The sequence below is a fragment of the Vipera ursinii genome (assembly GCF_947247035.1).
Source record: "Vipera ursinii genome assembly, chromosome: 3".
NCBI lineage: Eukaryota > Metazoa > Chordata > Lepidosauria > Squamata > Viperidae > Vipera > Vipera ursinii.
Window position 1 is genome coordinate 123,389,036 of NC_139516.1, and position 21,174 is coordinate 123,410,209.

At 43.5% G+C, this 21,174-nt stretch overlaps 1 protein-coding gene across 1 annotated transcript in view; it reads right to left on the bottom strand.

Annotated features, from left to right (window-relative positions):
- ADCY2 (adenylate cyclase 2) overlaps positions 1 to 21,174 on the bottom strand; it is a gene marked incomplete at its 5' end in the record, with an annotated part of 171,371 nt that overhangs the window by 38,191 nt on the left and 112,006 nt on the right. The window contains 3 exons of the mRNA XM_083360624.1: positions 6,987 to 7,171; positions 10,127 to 10,249; positions 10,633 to 10,770. Coding sequence (XP_083216750.1) covers positions 6,987 to 7,171; positions 10,127 to 10,249; positions 10,633 to 10,770 — 446 coding nt within the window. The remainder of the gene's footprint in view (positions 1 to 6,986; positions 7,172 to 10,126; positions 10,250 to 10,632; positions 10,771 to 21,174) is intronic.

Below are 21,174 nucleotides of genomic sequence, written 5' to 3' on the forward strand. Positions count from 1 at the left end.
TACCTCCGCGCGAACGGGCAGCGGGCCGCTCTTTCAGGAAGCTGCCGCTTTCGGCAGCTTCCTGAAAGAGCGGCGCCGCTGCCCCTTCGCTTTCGGCAGCTTCCTGAAAGAGCGGCGCCGCTGCCCCTTCGCACGGAGGTGCGCGTGCAACTCCGGTCGTTCGGAGAGGTGCGCGCGCACCTCTCGGAATGGGCAGGGGCGCCGCTCTTTGCGGAAGCTGCCGCAGCCCGTTTGCTAAGCTGCCGCTTTCGGCAGCTTCACAGACGGGCCGCGGCGGGCTTCCTGAAAGAGCGGCACCGCTGCCCATTCGCGCGGAGGTACGCGCGCACCTCCGGTCGTTCGGAGAGGTGCGCGCGCACCTCTCGGAATGGGCAGGGGCGCCGCTCTTTGCGGAAGCTGCCACGGCCCGTCTGCAAAGCTGCCGAAAGCGGCAGCTTTGCAGACGGGCCGTCGCCATCGGGCAACCGGGAACCGGTTCCATCTCATTTTTTAAAAAATTTATTTATTTATTTATTTATTTATTGATGGGATTTATATCCCGCCCTATCTCCTGAAGGACTCAGGGCGGCTCACAATACAACATATAATAAGTACATAAATCAAGATAAAATGAAAATTGAGAACATCAGTGCAATAAAAATTAGAGAATTTTAAAATGAATTAAAAATACTAAATATAAATTAATTGAAATGCCTGTCAGTCTAGGTCAGCTTGGTGGAACAGGTGTGTTTTGAGGCCGCGGCGAAAGGATTGGAGGTTTTGGGCTATCCGAAGCTCAGGGGGGAGCTGATTCCATAGGGTTGGTGCTCCCACAGAGAAGGCCCTCCCCCTGGGGGTCGCCAGCCGACATTGCCTAGCTGACGGTACCCTGAGGAGGCCTTCTCTGTGTGAGCGTACTGGACGATGGGAATTTGTTCCCGGCAGCAGATGGTCCTGCAAGTATCCCGGACCTAAGCCATGTAGGGCTTTAAAGGTAAGTACCAGCACCTTAAATCTCACCCGGAGGGCAACTGGTAGCCAATGCAGCTCACGCAGGAGGGGTGTAATATGGGAGTATCGGGAAGCTCCCATCACAACCCGTGCAGCTGCATTCTGCACCAGCTGAAGCCTCCGGGTGGTCTTCAAGGGCAGCCCCATGTAGAGAGCATTACAGTAATCAATACGGGAGGTAACGAGTGCGTGGGTGACTGTACGTAGGGCATCTCGGTCCAAAAAGGGGCGCAATTGGTATATAAGACGAATCTGGGCAAATGCCCCCCTAGCCACGGTTCCAATGTGATCTTCAAAACTGAGTCGTGAATCTAGGAGGACGCCCAGATTGCGTGCTTTATCAATGGGAGGTAACATCTCTCCTCCTATAGTCAGAGATGGAACCTCTTGGACTAAACGAGATGACGGTATGTACAGCCACTCAGTCTTGGCCGGGTTGAGTCGAAGCCTGTTTTCTCCCATCCAAATCTGTACCGCTTCCAGACAACGGGACATCACATCAAGGGCATCACTGGGTTGGTTCGGGGTGGAGATGAATAGCTGGGTATCATCAGCATATTGATGATATTTCACCCCGAAGCTACGGATGATCTCTCCCAGCGGCTTCATATAGATGTTGAACAGGAGGGGCGAGAGCACCGAACCCTGAGGCACTCCACAATTAAGAGGCCTAGGGCTTGACCTCTGCCCTCCTGCCAACACCGTCTGCGAACGGTCCGAGAGGTAGGAGGAGAACCAACGCAGAACGGTGCCTCCCACTCCCAGCCCCTCAAGACGACGCAGTAAGATACCATGGTCGATGGTATCAAAAGCCGCTGATAGATCTAATAGGACCAGGACAGAAGAATAACCTCTATCTCGGGCCCGCCAGAGATCATTCACCAGCGCGACCAATGCCGTCTCCGTGCTGTGCCCCGGTCTGAAACCCGATTGGTACGGATCTAGATATTCAGCTTCCTCCAGGTTCAAAGGGAGCTGTCGCGCCACCACACTCTCAACGACCTTCGCAAGGAAGCGAAGGTTGGAGACAGGACGGAAGTTGTTTAAAACAGCTGGGTCCAGTGCCGGTTTCTTGAGGAGGGGCCTTACCACCGCCTCTTTCAAGGCAGCAGGGAAGTACCCTTCACTCAGTGAGGCATTGATAACTGCTAGGAGCCAGCCTCGTGTAACCTCCCGAGAAGCATAGACTAGCCAGGAGGGACACGGGTCCAACAAACATGTGGCGGCACTTAGTTTCCCCATGATCTTGTCCACTTCATCCGGAGTCACAGGATCGAACTCTTCCCAGATGTACTTGGCCAACTTCATCGATTTCCTCTCGTTAGATACTGCCCAGTCAGAGTCCAGACCAGCCCGAATCTGAGCAATTTTGTCCACCAGATATTTACTAAATTCCTCAGCCCGTCCATGTAGGGGGTCCTCTCCCGTCTCTTGACTTAAAAGGGAGCGGACCACTCTAAATAGGGCGGCCGGGCGATTATCTGCGGACGCAATGAGGGTGGAGAAGTAGGCGCGCTTTGCCACCCTCATTGCCACAAGATAGGATCTAGAAAAGGATCTTAACTGTGTTCGGTCAGACTCAGACCGACTGGCTCTCCAAATGCTCTCTAGGCCCCTTCTCTGGCGCTTCATCTCCCGCAGGTCCTTGGAGAACCAAGGAGCGAGTCGGGACTTGCGCCGGGTCAGAGGCCGCAAAGGGACAACGCGGTCGAGCGCCTCCGAAGCAGCCTGTTGCCAGGCATTAACTAAGGACTCGACCGGGTTGTGGGAGAGGGAGGTGGGAATCGGTCCAAGCGCCATCTGGAATTTATCTGGGTCCATCAGGCGCCTGGGGCGGAACCACCTGGTCGGTTCCGCTTCCTGACATCGGGGGGTGACGTGACGGAGGCCCAACCGCAGGAGGTAGTGGTCTGTCCATGAAAGGAGTTGTGATGTTGGAGTAACCCCACCCAGCCCATTTAGCCACTGCCCAGAGACAAAAATTAGATCCGGCATGTTTCCTCCCTCGTGAGTTGGGTCCTGAGTAATTTGAGTAAGGTCCATGGCCGTCATGGAGGCCATGAACTCTCGGGCCACTTCTGATGCACTGCCCAGGGAAGGTAGATTAAAGTCTCCCAGTACCATAAGCTTTGGAAATTCGACCGCCAATCCTGAGATGGCGTCAGGTAGCTTGGGTAGAACCGTTGCTGTGCAGCTTGGAGAGAGGTATACCAGAAGTAGGCCCAACTGACCACCAGGACCCCACCTTAAGAGGAGGGATTCACATCCGTCTATCTGAGGGGCAGTGGCCTCCCGCGGATGGAGGGTCTCTCTGATAACGATCGCCACGCCACCTCCCCTACCCTGAGCTCGAGGTTGATGTAGCACACGGAAACCTGGAGGGGATAAATCAGTCAGAGGGACCCCTCCTTCTGGGCCCAGCCAGGTTTCCGTGATGCATGCCAGGTCTGCGCCTTCCTCCTCGATCAAGTCATGGATGAGGGGAGCTTTATTCACAACAGACCTGGCATTAAAATAGATCAGCCTGAGCTCAGGAGTCAGACCTCCCTCTTCCCCAGGGCAGCAAGCGGGAGCCAGAGGGTCAGAGCGCGCCACAGCAAGAAGATAGCGTGGGCGTGATCTCAGAATACGATATGACCCTCTGCTCCTCCATCTGCTGCCATTCCCAATTACTGTGGGGATCGGTATCCCTGTCCCATCCCCCTGGTTTACAAGACTCTCCTTGGCCCTCATATTGCCGCGACCATTGGCCAACTTAGGCTGAGACAGGTCCGGTGGGATCTTCCCCTCGATTTGCTGGGCCTGACCCTCCCCCCTCCCTAACCCTTCAAAAAAATTTAAAAGAAAACCCAAGAGCCTCTTCTTGGCGCCATGCCACCTCTCGGGGTCCCAGGACCCGTCATTAAGGAAACGGCGGCGTAGGTCTGATGGCCATCTCTGAGAGAGTGGGGAAGCTCTCAGGGCAAGTAGCTCACTTCTGGTGTAAGCCATCAGAGGTGGAAATAGGAGTAAAGGACGAGCTGGTAGGAACAACTGCATATCACGACCACAGAGCTGAAGTAGTGGCTCCTGAGAACATGGTCACCCTCTCACAGTGATCAGGATCTCAGGGGGTCATCATCCAGCTCCGGGTAGGTCGCAGGAGGAGAGAGAGTCCGGTGAATGCTAGCATAGTCTGTTGGTGGATAACTTCGTAGCTCCGGTGATGAGCGATGGTAGTTCATCTATCTCCATGCCTAAGTTGTCATCGCGACCGAGGGGCTGTAGTCAGTCTCCGGCGAAAAAATGAAGGAGGGATTATCTGGACTTAAAGTATGATCCCGAGAGGATAACTGCTATCTCGGGGGCCTTTCGGCACATCCCACCTCCAAATAAAGCTTCAGGTGGTCCCTGGTGAATTCCGCCCTCCAGACCAGATATAGGAGGGTTTTAAATGGCGCTCTAGCCTACAGACGGTGGCCATCATCCCACAGACCTCTGTCGTGGGGGGGGGAGCGCGATGATCTTATAGATGGGCAGATGGGGGGCATCAGCCACCAATTCTGGAGCCTCGCCGTCCGGGCTACCTTTGTAGGCAGCCCCAGGTCGTTACAGCTCCTCCACAGGTGGCTGCAGGGCCGGACCGTTTGTCTATCGAAGGGAGATCGATCAGGTCGTTGTATGTCCGTTGCAGGCTTCAACATGCCGCGCATCCAAGCAGGCCGCTTAACAGCTGATTTGGAGGCCGCTGCAAGATCCCACTGGCAGCTGCCGGCTAGTATATGCTCTCTGCCAGTCTGAACGAGCCAGAAAAGGCTGCAAACTGCGCGTTGCAGCCCGCCCATCCTCGGCCGCTTTACAGGCTGCCGCGGGGTGCCGCCGGTTACTCGCATCCAAGCTGGCCGCTTAACAGCTGATTTGGGGGCCGCCGCAAGATCCCATCGGCAGCTGCCGGCTGATATATGCTCTTTGCTGGTTTGAGCGAGCCAGAAAAGGCTGCAAACTGCACGTTGCAGCCCGACCATCCTCGGCCTCTTTACAGGCTGCCGCGGGGTGCCGCCGGTTGTTTTCGGCCGTTGTAATTCGACCGTCAGCCTGATCGAGCCGTTCCGCTTGGCCCCTTCGAGTCCGGGAGCCTTGCCTCCTTGCCGCTTCGCCATCCCTTTCCAATACCGCCCCGTTGTTATTGCTGGCGCTCATTACGGGCTCCACCAAAGCCTCGGAGGGTCCTGTCACCCATCCGGGCTAGGGAACAGCAGCCCCCTGCAGGGCTCCATGCCAAACTCGCATCCTTTGATCTCCGCGATCAGCTGCGAGCGGCCATCTTCCAGGAGGCGTGGCAAAAAAAAAAAAAAAAATGGCAGCCGCGTGCGTCCGCGCATGCGCAAAAAACCTTTTTGCGCATGCGCGTGCATGGACACACGCACGCGGCTCCCTCTTTTTTTAATTTGTGATGGAACCGGTTCCCAGTGGCTCTTTTTCTTTTTTAGGTTGCCGACCCCTGGTCTAGACCAGGGGTGTCAAACTAAATTTCACTGAGGGCCGCATCAGCATTGCAGTTGCCCTTGGCGGGCCAGGTGGGTGTGGCCAGGGTGGGTGTGGCCTGCCAGGTGGGCGTGGCCAGCTCTACATCATTCACATCAAAGGTGCCTGGGGGCCTTCCTTCCTAGAACAGAGTGGTACGAAAATATTTGAGATGAGGGAGGGAGAAAAACAGGCAAGAAACACAGCTGGGGAAGTGTCACCCTTCGTGAGGAATGAAGAAATTCATCATCGCCTGGAAGTGACCAGCACATGGCTCTCGCCTACTTCACATATCCGGCTTGGTGGGCTCTGGTGGAGGGGATGCCATGAGCAGCATGAGAGTCGATGTCACCTGCACAATGCTGCCCAGCCCCCAGCCTGCCTGGTTTTGGCAGACAGCGGGGTGCTGTCCTCACAGTGCTGAGAGGCTGAGCCAGCTGGCATGAATCTGAAGAGAAGCGCAATGCTGCCCAGGCCCTAGCCTGCCCAAAGTAGGCAGGGCCATGTGCTGGCCACTTCCAGGCGATGGTGCATTTCTTCATTCCTCACAAAGGGTGATACCTCCCCAGCCTGCGCCCAGGGGGCAGTGCTGATGCAGCATGGGCCGGTCCCTCACTGTTTCCAGCTGGCCTTGTGGAGCTAAGGCTGAATGTATTTCAGCATAGATGACCACCATGAAATTGTACATTGGCTTCCGGCTGGCTTGGGCCGGGGCCAAGGCAGTGGGGGCCGTTCCCTCACTGTCTCCAGGATGGCTTCGCGGGCCACATGAAACCACTTCGTGGGCCGGATCTGGCCCCCGGGCCTTGTGTTTGACATGTCTGGTCTAGACATACCTCAACCATTCATCATGCAATTTAGTCTCCAAATCCTTTATCATTTTTGTTGCTCTTCTCTACACACTTTCTAGGATCCTGGCATCTTTTATTTTATTTATCAGATTTACAGCCTGTCCCATCTCACTCACAGAGTGACTGCTGAGATGTGATGGAGCCAATTAAGTCATTATTTATATGTGTCAAAATAAAGTATGGAACACCAGGAAGCATACTGTATAATGTCGGCTGCAGTAGAATAAAAATAAAAGTACCTCATTACTTGTGGAGATGATTAGTTTCTCACACATAAATGGATTATGAACACAAATACTAGTGTAAGAGTAGTTCCAGTGACTTATATAAACAAGGATACTATTTTTTTATTTCTAATTTACACTACCCCGTCTAATATGCTAATCTTACCAAGCTACCAGCAATTATCTGAATTAAATAGGATTGATTTTACCCACCCTCTAGCTTTAAAGATGGGCTATTTTTTTTCTTCCTTGTCTTCTCATCTCATCACCATGTTGGTGAGATCCTTGAGACACAGAAAACAGTCATTTGGGTCCTATGCCATTTCTCTTAAGCATTACAAGGAGAGAAGAAACATTGGCCTCCCATGCCATCCCAGCTCCCCAGGACATAAACAATGGTTCTGATTTAGTAGCCTACCTTTTTAGAGGTGCCATTGTATAGAGTAACTTGCTGTAGTTATCTAGCACAGAGCCGTGTGTGTGTAAAAGAATTACATTGTAGACAATCAGAGCAACCGACATGATTGCCATTTTCAGCTCATGATTTATCCGGAGGAAAACAGAACAAGAAATGAGGCCCAGGATGCAGCTGTAGATAAAATACTAGAAAAGAAAAATCAAACCAAATAGATATTTGGAAAATCAAATATCAGGACCCAGTTCTTTTGATTATAAAACAGTGCCTAGCTTGTATTATTTCAGACAATAGATGGGATGAGGGTTGAACACTTTTTATTAAAATATTCTATCCGCAAAGAAAATTAGACAACTAGGTGAAAGATTCCACTAGCCCTTCCCCTGACTTGCTAGTTTCTATCTGAAGAATTTTTGACCCTTCAAATTAAAAAAAGACTGAATTTTTCATTTTATACTAACATGGTACCTGGGAATGGCTTTCTCAAGAATTCACATCTCATTAGTGTAGTCATACTGAAAAGATTTGAAACGAGATGAATAGGACCAATTAGACAGGTCCTCCTCATACACTAACCATGCTTACTTGGAGCTTCAGGGATGCTTCAAGATTTGGAACACTACCACAGAGATGTAGAATGAAACCATGTAGACTGGCTATGACAGAACAGTGGTTTTCATGGAAGTATAGGACCAGGGCTGTGCAAATCATTCAGTGAGGTATTTAGTTTATGGACAAATCATGTCTTTGTATCTGCTGGATTCAGTTGCTTCAAAACTCCCAAAATTTCCAAGCATGCATGTACAACACAACTCAGGTGGCTAGAAAGGCCCAACAGAGGCTTCACTTTCTTAGGGTCTTGCAGAAGAACAGGGTATTTATTTATTTATTTATTTATTTGTTTTTATAAACCGCCCTTCTCCCGAGGGACTCAGGGTGGTGTACAGAATAAGATAGGCATACAGAATGAACCGTAGTGAAAACAAACAATAGTAAAATACAAACTGGGACCCCAATAAGAGCTATCAGGCCAGGCCGGACTGCTGGAACAGGTAAGTTTTTAATTCGCGCCGGAAGGTGCGGAGGTCGGGGGCCATCCGGATTTTGGTTGGCAAGCTGTTCCAGAGGGCTGGCGCACCCACTGAGAATGCCCTCCCCCTGGGGGCCACCAGCCGACATTCCTTGAGCGGTGGCACCCTGAGGAGGCCCTCTCTGTGGGAGCGCACAGGACGGTGGGGCGCTGACATTGGCAGAAGGTGCTCCCGCAGGTAGTCCGGACCCATGCCATGTAGGGCTTTGTATGTCATTGTCAGCACCTTGAACTTCACACGGAAGGCAACTGGAAGCCAGTGCAGCGCACGGAGGAGAGGTGTGATATGGGAGTATCGGGAGGCTCCCAAGAGTGTCCGCGCCGCTGCACTTTGCACCAGTTGAAGCTTCCGAGTGGATCTCAAGGGCAGCCCCAAGTAGAGAGCGTTACAGTAGTCTAGGCGAGAGGTCACAAGAGCATGGGTGACTGTACGTAAGGCATCCAGGTCCAGATAAGGCCGTAATTGGCGAACTAGTCGAACCCGGGAGAAGGCCCCCTTGGTCACAGCTCCTATGTGATCTTCCAGGGAGAGCTGCGAGTCAAGGAGGACACCCAGGTTGCGGGCCCTATCAACAGGGGGTAGTAACTCGTCCCCGATGTTAAGGGATGGGATGTTCTGAGTATCCTGGCTAGCCGGTACGTACAGCCATTCAGTCTTGTCCGGGTTCAGTTGAAGCCTGTTCCTCCCCATCCATTCCCGGACCGCTTTCAGGCAGCGGGACATCACGTCGAGGGCATCACTGATGTTGTTTGGAGTTGAGATGAAAAGCTGGGTGTCATCAGCATACTGATGGTACCCTACTCCAAAGCTGCGAATGATCTCGCCCAGCGGTTTCATGTAGATGTTGAACAGGAGAGGCGAGAGGACCGACCCCTGAGGTACTCCGCAAGCGAGAGGCCTCGGGGTTGACCTCGAGTAGGGTAGAACAACAGCTAATGACCCTCTTTTACCGGTCTACTATAGAGAGCGTCCTCTCATATGGTATTGTGGTTTGGTATGCTGGTCTGACAGCCGCGGATAGGAAAGTATTACAGAGGGTAGTGAGCACAGCACAAGACATTGTGGGCTGTTCCCTGACACCACTGGATGACCTCGCCAGGGCTCGTTGCCTTGGAAGAGTGAGGAAGATTCTCAGGGATGACTCACACCCTGGACGGTATCTCTTTACTCTCCTACCATCCGGTAGGAGATATAGGAATATAGCCAGCCGTACCAACAGGCTGAAAAATAGCTTTTATCCGTGGGCTGTTAGGCTTTTAAATGGGACATAATCTTATGCAGAATTGACTTGGGAGGCCGGTGTGTGGTGTAAGTTGGTTCACATAGTGTGGTGGGATGGAGGGTTTGTTGTCACTGTGTGTTGGGGGGTAGAGAGCACGGGGGGAGGCTCAGCTAATCTCAATGTACACATGTTGTACTTTGACAATAAAGGTTTATTTATTTATTTATTTTTACAGAAGACACTTCCCCTGGAACAGCTGCTTCGTGACTTCATAAAAGTGGATCTTGTGAAATGATTTGCACAGGCCTAATCAAATACAGGTAGTCCTTGCTTACAGACTGCTCATGCAGCAGCTGTTCAGATGACGCTAATGAAAATGTCACTCTGCAATCAATCCTCACATTTATGGCCTTTGCAGGTCTGTAAAGCAAAGGAAAACTGAAGTAAGATAAAAAAACAGTTGCAGTTTCATTTAGCAACTGCATCACTTAATGACTAAGTTGCTGCTTCCAACTGCGGTTGCTAAACAAGGACTACTGAATTGCAGTCCTGCCTAAGTCCCACTGAATCCAGTCAAGCATTTCTTCAAAGTAAACAAGAAACAAATTAGTCTGTAAGGTTTAATGAGGTACTACTTTTCCAAATAGTATATTGACACTTTCAGTGTAACCTTTAGCTTCAGTGTAACTTTTCATTTTCCTTGGAGAAAACCAGTAGAGTAATTAAAAAATAAATAATCTGCATGGAATAGCCTTTCTACAGAAGGTTTAATCATTTTATAAACACTATTTTTATCTGCTACGGATCATTCAAACAAGATACAAACTTACTGGTAAGAAAAAATGGTTGCTTTGAATATACCAGGCTGTCTGATCTCTTGCATCAGGAGAACTTATATTTGATGAATTAGGAATGGGGAGATTTTCAACAATACCTTCACCATTCAAGAAAAACTAAGAAAAGAAAAGAAAAAAAATCTCACAGGATTTCAGTCAAATATACAGAATCTGAACAAAATAACAACATATGAATATATGAAAGGAAATAGGAGTTTTGATCATAAGTTAAACATGTTGCTCTTTTTTAAAAGACCAATGTTTTCTTCATGAAGCTTCTACAAAGCTTCTATAAAGTTGTATAATTTTTTCAACCTATCAGAAGCTTTCTGCTTGACACATTGTTGTGATAAAAATACAAATTGTCTTAACGCATTGAAAGCAATAAAAAACAGAATTTAATCCATGCAGGTTACATATTTCTTTTCTCTCAGTAACGTGCCCAAACCGAATAAACAAATCAATACAATTAAGTAGAAGAAAATCTTATTTAAACCTACCATGTTGAACACAGCCATAGTTAATATTACAGCTGTTGTTATCAAGGTAATCATGATTCGTGGCCAAGGGCGATTTTCAATGACTCCAGCTGATTTCAGAATCCATCTCAGGAAAGCTGAGAGTTTCTTGTTACACTGCTGAATACAGAATACATGAAAATGCACATATCTATTTCTGATTAGTCCCCAAAGGAAAAAAAAGGGTTCCAAAAATATTCAGGGCAACAACAAGCAGAAGATACAAAACAAAAGGAGAGAAATAAGAGGTTACCAAGCATCATGTTGATGAATTGCTATTTATTTGGAATGACAATACTCAGAACTATAAAGCAGGAAACAATTTAGCAGAGAAAAAGGACTTCACAGTCTTGTAGCCATAGGCAATTGTCCCAGGTTTTAACTTCATTTCTGGTCTATAAAGAAATCTCAGAATGCCTAACAAGACAATTTTTTAAAAAACCAGAAGATAAAGATGGCCTCAAATCAAATTCAGTTCCTGGTTACCACTGTTACATAAGTTTGACTTTGCCTTCTCCCAGGATATTTTTCAACGTCTCAGCTTCTGAGCTAGAGCAAGATTGGCTACGTACTCTCACCTTTGAATCTAAATATTATTTGATGTAGCCCTTGTTATTGTAGGAAGGCAGCACCCCCCCCCAGAGAAGGAAATATTTTGGCGAATATTAAAAAAGCAGAATATTATATTTCCCCAGAGGATCTTAAAGGCAGAAAAGCATGCCCAGTTTTCTTAATAGCCCCAGGCATAGGCCAGCTCTGTAGAAATGCAGATTTGATAATCCCATTCAGAAAGACTGAGGCCCCCTTCATGTACAAATACTGCCTGTAGAAACCCATTCAAGACAGGGCCTTTCGAAATCCCTTGGAGCAAGATTTGATAGCTAACAATAGCAGAGTGATAGAATTAGAACCCGCAACCCCTCACCCATCCAACACAGGATATAGCCATTAGCCACAGCCCCAAGGAAGCAGGATATAATAGGATTAACCCACCACCACCATCAGAATACAAAAAGGGCACACTGAACCTCGGGTCAAAGTTCATGCCATAGGAACAGGAAGAACAACTCCAAACACAAAAGCCAAAGAAGGTATAAAAACCACCAGTCCCAGCAACATGTGGTCAGCTGTTGCAGAGCCACATGTCTTGTGATTCTGCTCTTCAATAAACTACAATCTTCTTTCTAAAGCAGTCTCCATTTTGTTTATTCCTGGCTTGGACAGGACCCTGATAAAGATTTTTCTTTCAACACCCTCATCACCCTTACAATATTTAGCAGGAAACTGCAGAAAGATCAATTCAGTTATTAAAAAGTTAAACAAATGAAATGAGGCAAAATTGAGAGGATGGCAGGCAGGAAGTTGTGAACTCATCCAAAACAGGCAAGTCTTTAATTACTAATTCAAATATTTGGCATAATACAATAGTTCAAAAAAACATTCACTACTGAAGTTATACTGCCACATTGAGTAATATAGAAAAAGCATTGCCTCTTTATTTTGATCCCCAAATTTAGAAACATACAAAGATTTGCAAGTTTACAAATGTTATTGTTCACTATCTGAGCAAACATACAAACATTTACACATTCATGCATATTTACCAACTACTCATGCTAGTTTTGATTTCTAGAATATTAAGTATGAGTTATCAATACAGATATAACACTGCGTTTCATGGTCTTTAGTATCTTTCTGCTGTATTATATTATAAATTTCATTTTAGTTTTCTATACTGTTGGTTGATGGCTTAATTTTATATTAATTATCTGGCTTTTCTGGATTATTTCAGCAATAACAGTGATTACAAAATTCTTTTCGTTTAAAAATCCTGTCCCAACTTTTCTACTTTGAGGGTAGTTATTTTCCTTATTTTGTCAAATGAGATTTACATTTGATCCAAACCAGCATAAAATAACATTTTTAAACTATGATTATGAATCTTCCCATACAGATTACAGGCAAATTAATTGAAATATAAAATTATAAATTAGGAATCTAAAATCCTTATATAAATAAAATATACAAATAATCACATTATGTTTAATATTAAATATTAAGTTAGGAAATGTGATGCATAATACCAAAATAAATGTAATAAAATGTCGTAAAATATTATTCAATGTTATGTAAACAAAGAATAAATGAAAATAGTTCAACGTTTTATACAGACTGATTATAACTAATTGGAATGAAAAACAAACAATAAATGTACAAAAAACCGACTTCTGGTGGCTGCGCGGCGCCGGAGACAGCCTTTCCGGGCTGCCCGCGGCTCAGCTGAGTGATTTTCGCCCGAAACAGCGCCGATCAGCTGTTCGGGCGAATTTGAAGCCCCCTCCTCGGGAGAAGAGGAGGGGGTGAGGCCCCAGGTAGGGGTCGAGTTCTCCGGGGCCGCCTGAGCGTGGAGCTTGGGCGGCTGAAGGATTGAACTCCCCCAAAGCCTGGGTTGCTCCCAGCTGGCCAGCGTCTCTGCTCCGGACTTCTTGGAGCAGAGCCAGGCGTCTGCGACCACCCCTGCCTGAAGGAAGGACTATGGATTAAAAGGAGCAGGCAGAGCGGTACAAGAGGGAAAGGTGAAGAGGATTATTTTATTTTACTCTCGAGCTTGATGGACTTTTTAAACTTTAAGTGAAAGTGCGTCACAATTGAAAGTAAAAGATGGCGGCTAAACCTCCCCCTAAAACTCTTCGGAGTGGTGGATCTTCTCCGGTGCAACAATCATCATTACAGGCGTTGCACCCTCCTGATGTATTGACACCGAAAGACTTACGAGATGCTCTTGAAAAACATGCCCAGGTAATTTTGGAATCAATTGGTGATAAATTTGCACAGATGGAGGAGAAATTGGAGAAATTGGAGGAGAGAATGGAAGAGAGGATGGAACAGAAGTTCAGCGTGATGAAGGTAGACATTTTGTCTTCAGTGCATAAAGTGGCGGAATGTGTGGAAGATTTGGATGAAAAAGTGGATGATTTGACTCAAAAGAATGCCATATTAGAAGCAAAAGTACGGGAGAATGAAGACTTAAGAGACAAAATGGAAAGAGAATTAAGTCTTGCTCAATATTACCAGATGCAGTTTGCTGTTAGAATCAGAGGCTTAAAAGAGAATGTTAAGGAAGATTTAAAGCAGCTGGTTTCTGAGGCTCTCGAAGTGGTATTGAATCAGCCAGCATCTGAAATAAGAGAAGGTATGGATAAAGTGTTCCGTGTGAATTCATGGATTGCTAGACAGAGAAAGTTGCCTAGAGATGTGGTGGTTTACTTTGCAAAAAGAGAAATTAGAGATGAAGTTATACAAGCTGCCTATGATGCTAAAGTTGTGATTGCTGATCAAGAAGTTTTGGTTTTAAAAGAAATTCCTCCAAAGATTTTAAGGAGAAGAAAGGACTTTACATTTCTTGTGCAAGAGCTCAAGCAACGAGATATAAGGTTCAGATGGGAGATTCCAGATGGGTTGATGGTGATGCATGAAGGTAAAAGGTATCGGCTGATTACTGTGAAGCAAGCGTGTGATTTCTACAATAACGTTTTAAAAGCAACCCCATTAACACTTCTGGAAGCTGCAAAGGGATCTGGAGAAGGAGAACATCAAGAGGTTGAAGCAGAGGAAAATGGTGCTGGATGAGATCAAGCTATAACTTCTTTGGATGATCCTAGAGAGCAAAGGGTAACGCGTGCTGCTTTAAAACGAGCAAAGAAAATAAAAGAACAAGACCAGCAAAAGTCTTGGAACTTCCACAACGTACTTACAGCCAAGCAGTGGGAGGAGCACGGCCTAAAGAAGATAGTCCTATCAAAGCAGTGCTCCAAGAGCTTTGGGAGGATATGCATGGCAACTAAATTTTTAACTTGGAACGTTAATGGACTAAATTCACCACAGAAGAGGAAGAAAGTTTTTCAATATTTAAAACAATTCAAGATAGATGTTATATGTTTGCAAGAAACGCATATTAGAGTTCTGGATCAAAAGTATTTATCGAATTCAAGGTTGGGTACGCAATTTGTTGCTTCTGCAATGAATAAGAAAAATGGAGTGGTTGTTTATGTTAAAAGTGCCTTAACAGCAGACTTAATTGAAGCAGATAAGCATGGAAGATACGTTATGATAGAGCTGCTGTTAGAAGGTAAAAAGACGCTTTTAGTTGGATTATATGCACCTAATCAACAACAAGCTGACTTTTTTAGTTTACTTCACACAAAGCTTACCCAGTTGGATTATAAATCTTTTATTTTTATGGGGGATTAGAATGGTGTTTTGGATGTACAGATGGACAAGGCTGGAGCTTTTAAGTGCATTCCAAGTCATGCTAGACTGCCTAAATCTTTTTTTTGAAATGAAGGATGACTTGGAACTGCGAGATATTTGGCGTGAGAGACACTTGCAGGAAAAGGATTACACTTTTTATTCTGATAGACATCAATCTTTTTCGAGGATTGATTTTATTTTGTTGACTAATGATTTTTTTCTGAGGACTAAAAAGGTGAAGATTTGTGCAAGAACTATCTCTGATCATAGTCCAGTTTGGTTAGAGATTGATAAGGAGAAAAGAGACAGGCGCTCGTGGCGCGTAAATGAGAATTTGTTTAGAAATCAGAGAAATGTGGAAGAATGCAAACAGCGGATGAAGGATTTTTTTGAAATTAATATGAACAAGGGTACCTCTATGGATATGGTTTGGGATGCTAGCAAGGCCTACATGAGAGGGGTGTTGATATATATGAATAATAAACATAGACGTGCTGTGGAAGCTAGAAGGAAAGAATTGGAGAATGAAATAAAGGAAAAAGAAAAGGATTTGATTTTGAACTCAGAGGATGTGAAGACTAAGGAGGCTATTAAACTGTTAAGAGGACAATTTGATAAATTAATGGCTGACCAAGTGGCAACCAATCTGCGGTTTGCCAGGCATAATACTTTTTGCAACGCTAATAAACCAGGTAGATGGTTAGCTTATAGATTGAGGAAAAAACAAAGGGCTTCTAATATAGATAAGATTGAGCATAAAGGAAGGGTTGTGTTCCAACAGGACCTTATTAAGGATGCTTTTGTGGATTTTTATTCTAAATTATATGCTAAGGAGAAAATTAATGAAAAAGACATTGATATATATTTGGAGAATGCTAGCATCCCGGTTCTTACGCAAGGACAAAAAGAGGGGATTAATCAATTGATTACAGAAGAAGAAATTTTTACAGCAATTAAGGAACTGAAGGTAGATAAAGCACCAGGTACGGATGGTTTGACTGCGGCCTATTACAAAAATTTACAATTAGAGATGATAAAACCGTTAAAGGAACTGTTCCAGACAATCCAGAGGGGGGGAAAGGTGCCACCGTCTTGGAGAACAGCTTTTATTTCCTTGATTCCGAAGGAAGACCAAGATGCTACTCAAGTTAAAAATTACAGACCGATATCGCTTTTAAATACAGATTACAAGATATTTGCTAAGGTTTTGGCTAATAGACTGATGAGGGTTCTGCAACAGGTGATTCATGGGGACCAAACGGGGTTTATTAGTGGTAGGCAAATGAAAAATAATGTGAGGCATATAGTTGATGTGTTAAGAGTTTTTGGAAAGGAACAACCAGATCTCTGCGGCGCTAATTTTTTTAGATGCTGAAAAAGCTTTTGATCAATTGAATTGGCAATTTTTGTTGAAAGTTTTAGACAAAATGGATTTTGGGGAAAAAATTTTGCAACCGATTAGGGCATTATATCAAAAACAAACTGCCCGAATTATAGTTAATAATAGTCTGACAGAAGCATGTAATATTGAGAAGGGCACAAGGCAAGGGTGTCCGTTATCGCCCTTGTTATTTGTGTTAACATTAGAGATATTATTGGTTAAAATACGGAATTCGGAAAAAATTAAGGGGATACAAATTAGAGATCAGGATTATAGATTGAGAGCATTCGCAGATGATCTGGTTGTTACAGTGACCCAGCCAGAGAACTCTGTTGTGGACCTGATGGAGATAATAACACAATATGGGAAGGTTTCTGGATTTAAAGTTAACACAGAAAACCAAAATTTTGGCCAGAAATATGACAGTTTCGCAAAAGGCTCTCTTAGAAGGATTAACTGGATTCGAGATTGTTAAAAGGGTTAAATATTTGGGGGTGCTTTTGTCGCCCTCTAATACAAAGTTATATAAAAATAATTATGAAAAACTATGGGGGAAAATTCAAAAAGAATTGGAGAGTTGGGAAAAATTGCAATTGTCTTTGTTGGGATGGATTGCAGCAGTGAAAATGAATGTCCTGCCTAAATTTTTATTTTTATTTCAAATGACACCGATTCTTAAGAAAGATTCTAATTTGGAGGAATGGCAGCGAGGTATCAATAAATTTGTGTGGGCAGGGAAAAAGCCACGAGTTAAACTTAAGATTATGCAGGATACTCGTGAGAGAGGTGGTCTTAAAATGCCCAATTTTAAACTATATTATGAAGCTGCTGCATTAGTAGCAATAAGTGATTGGATTAATTTGACACAAGAGAGATTATTAAATCTTGAGGGCCATGATTTGTTGTTTGGCTGGCATGCATATTTGTTGTATGACAAGAAGGTAGACAATGTGTTTAGAGTGCATATTTTAAGACAGGCATTGCTGAGAGTTTGGAAGAAGTATAGACATAAGCTAGATTGCAAGATACCACTGTGGGCAATTCCAAAACACGCAATAGAAAACATACATGCTGGTTTCAAACATGATGTGACTACGTACAAGGAGATCCTAAGTTTGGAAAGAAATGTCTGGTGTTTGAAATCATATAGCCTCTTGCGAGAAGAGAAGGTTGTTCAAAACTGGTTTCAATATACTCAGTTACGGGCCAGGTGGAAAGAAGACCAGAAAAATGGTTTTACAATGACTGATGAAAATCTGATAAAGCAAATTAGAAATCAGGGACCAGCACATATTAAACGGATATATCTTGCGTTGATAGAGATTGATTCAGAAACAGAACTTGTTAAGGATTGTATGATAAAATGGGCCCAAAACATCCAGGAAGTTATCACAATGGACACGTGGGAAAAGATTTGGGTGAGGAACGTAAAATTTACACAAGCTCAAAATCTAAGAGAAAAGTTTTACAAAATGTTTTATAGATGGCATTTAGATCCTAAAAAGCTTGCAAGTATGTATCCGAATTATCAGCCTAAATGTTGGAGGTGCGGTGATGAAGATGCAACATATTTTCACATATGGTGGACATGTAAAAAGGTCAAGGCTTTTTGGATAAAAGTCTGGTGGAACATGCAGAAGATTTTTAAACAGAGGATAAAGTTTTGTCCGCAACTTTTTCTGTTGGGAATAATTACAGATGCTACAGTTGTGGACACCAAGTTGATGTTGAATTTAATTACGGCAGCAAGACTCTTGATAGGTCAGTATTGGAAGAAAGAGGAACTGCCGACCATAGAAGAGTGGACATTAAAGGTTTCCGACCTGGCAGAGATGGCGAAGATTTTGGCCTATTTGAAAGATCACTCGCAAGAACGCTATATTATGGAATGGAGAAAATGGATTGAGTTTATCCAGAATAAGTATAGGGTTAAGAAGTTTTATGTAGCATTTGAATAAGTCTTCTTTCTTTTTCTTTCTTTTTTTCTTTTAGTTTTTTTTATATATATTTAATATTACTAAGGTTTGTTTTATCCTATATAAGCTAGAGAGTGATGGATTTTAGAGTTTATAGTTGTTAGTATATGATTGTTTATGATTGTTTTTTTTATATATACCTTGTATTTAGCTCTGGGAAGTCGGGGGGAGGGGGGGAGGGGGGAGAGGTAGGGGGGGAGGGAGAAGGGAGGGGGAGGGGGGGTTTTAAAGAAAAATTGTATGTTAAAACTTTTCAATAAAAAAAAATGTACAAAAAACCAGGGAGGTTTTTAAAAGTCCTGGAAACTAACCTCATATACAAAATAATTCCTGTTAAAAGTGATTACATTTATTAAAAATCCTCTTTGTTGCTACCTCCCACCAGTTCAAATGTAGAATGATCATCTAAGTTGTTCTAAAGTAAAAAATATGATGGATCCACTTTACTTCAAAACAAAATTCATCCACTATTTTAAAAGTAAAATTATCTCTTAATATAAGATATTCATGGGTAAAGTTGTATCTGAAACTCAAAGATTTCAATATTTCTCACAGCATTATGTGAAGTATTGAAATTTATCTGCAGATAAACAGTATATCTCTGTAAAGTTGCTTAATATCCAATTAACCTATTTGAAATGACATGTAAGAAAAATGGCCTTTTAAAATAAAAAAATAGATAACAGTATTGGGATCTATTAACAAAATGAGAAGTGGTCAACATGACACCTAGAAAATTATTTCATGTCTGACACTAGCACAAAAAATTCATGATAATGCCATCATGTACATGTCTTGAACGTTCATTCTGCTATATTAAAGGTTGAAGGGAGTCACTCACCAGGTATTTCCAACCTTGTCCCTTTGAAGTGCTCATATTTAATGTACTTTGCAAGGATCCAATTTGTGGCTACAGCAATTATGATGACTTCCCCAGGAATTCATCATAATTCTTTTTTTTTTTCTTCATCATCATCACCACCATTATCCATAATGATGAATTCTGGGGTGTTGGTAGAAATAGCCAATATCCCGGAAGATAGGCTCAAGATCCAGATGGAGTCTGATGAACTTGAACACTGGGCCCTATCTAACAAAATGAAATTCAACGGAGAGAAAAGTAAAGTTTTATACTTAGGTAAGAAAAACCAAATATGCAGGTACAGAGTAGGTGAAACTTGGTTCAATAGCAGTAGCTGTGAGAGGGATCTTGGAGTCTGAGTGGACAATCACCTAAATATGAGCCAGTAGTGATTTTGGACAGAGGGTAAACATCACAATCTGAAATTTGAATGAGATCCTCTCCAGATAATACCTGACCCGGGGCTGAAAATAATTAAATATAAGTCTGTAAATGTTGATCTTCCAGTCTAATAATGGGAATTTTAAAATGATTCATCTTACTTTTTTTTAACCATCAGCTTTGAAAGTCTACTAATCAAATTTGCAATAATTGTTTTACATTTACAAATATTGTTTAAGTATGCCTTCTCCATTAGGGTTTTCTATAACAGTTTTTAAAAATTTAAATAATATTTGACTATCTTAGAAGACTCCAGTCTCAGCATTGTATGTTATAAAAGAAACAGCCCTTAAAATGAATTAATATTAGAACAAGAAAAAAGGAATCACCATATACAATCTGGGTATACAAATATGCCATCAGAAACCACATGGAATCCCTCACTCCCCCAAGAAAATGAGTGGTGAAAAACAAAACAAAAATAACAAATACAACAATTAAATTTGGACCCTCTCAACTACTTTAAGTAGGGTTATATCCTTCCCCCTACTCTCTATTCCATCTCCTATCCAGTTTAATAAGCATATGATGGTGATAAATTATAGTACCAGAACCATAGGAAAAAAGTAGAGAGAATGTCTATTTTTGCTAAATGCACTGATAAAATATGTGTGTCCCAGCGAGAAGAAAACAATTAAGGCAGAGGGGAAAAAGGGGCTCAGAATCATCATTGCAGAACAGATTATATGTTGTTCTTTCTCATTATTGGTCCAGAAATTTCACAGAATGCAGAATGTAGTCTGTTAGCAGACAGTATGGAGTCCTTGGTGCTCTCTGACTTTGGTTGTTTGTTATCTGACTAGCTAATTCCAAATTATTCATTCTTCTGAAATATTGTATGGAATTATTAGCAGGCACAATAACAAAACTTGTAGAAATTTTATTTCACCAGTGCTACTACAGGAAGAACTGAAAACAACAAGACGTTTTTCTTCATCTGCAAGATTTTTTGAACAGATCAGTGGCTTCTGTCCAGAAAGTGAAGAAGAAGATTTGCTGCATATGTAATATAGCCCTGAAACTTTCTCTCACACAATGCAAAACACATTTTTGTTTTCTAGGAATAACATAACATAAAACCTTGTCCTTTGAAATTCAACAGCTCTTTGAATATTTCATCCCTCCAGGAAATACAATAAACTTAACAATAAATAACTAATGCTTATCAGAGGAACAAAATGGCGAGACTGAAACATGATGAGCTCTCTTAGTTTTCAGCTGATAAAATTCTTCTCGCAAGAATAATACTCTAGAATATATTAGGGCTTCCGCAAAAATGACAGCTTTATCTTTCTCCTCTTGCTCTTGAAATCCCATTACATGTAAATCCGATTGATGACACTGAAATTCTAAGTCTACAATTTTGTCCTAAATGTTTTTATTATACACCATTAAATCAGTTATGGATGCCTCAACAGACTTCCATGGACTTCCATCTGACATATTCTATTCCGGTACTTAACTGTAGCTTTAATAGCTTTTTAATACACCAAAAATTCTTTATGAAAACAGACATACTCCTCAATCACTGAAGCTGTTGCCTTGGAGAGAAGATAGTGCAGAACTTTTTTGAGTTCCATCCCAGTGATCTACAACCAACCCCTTTGACAGCA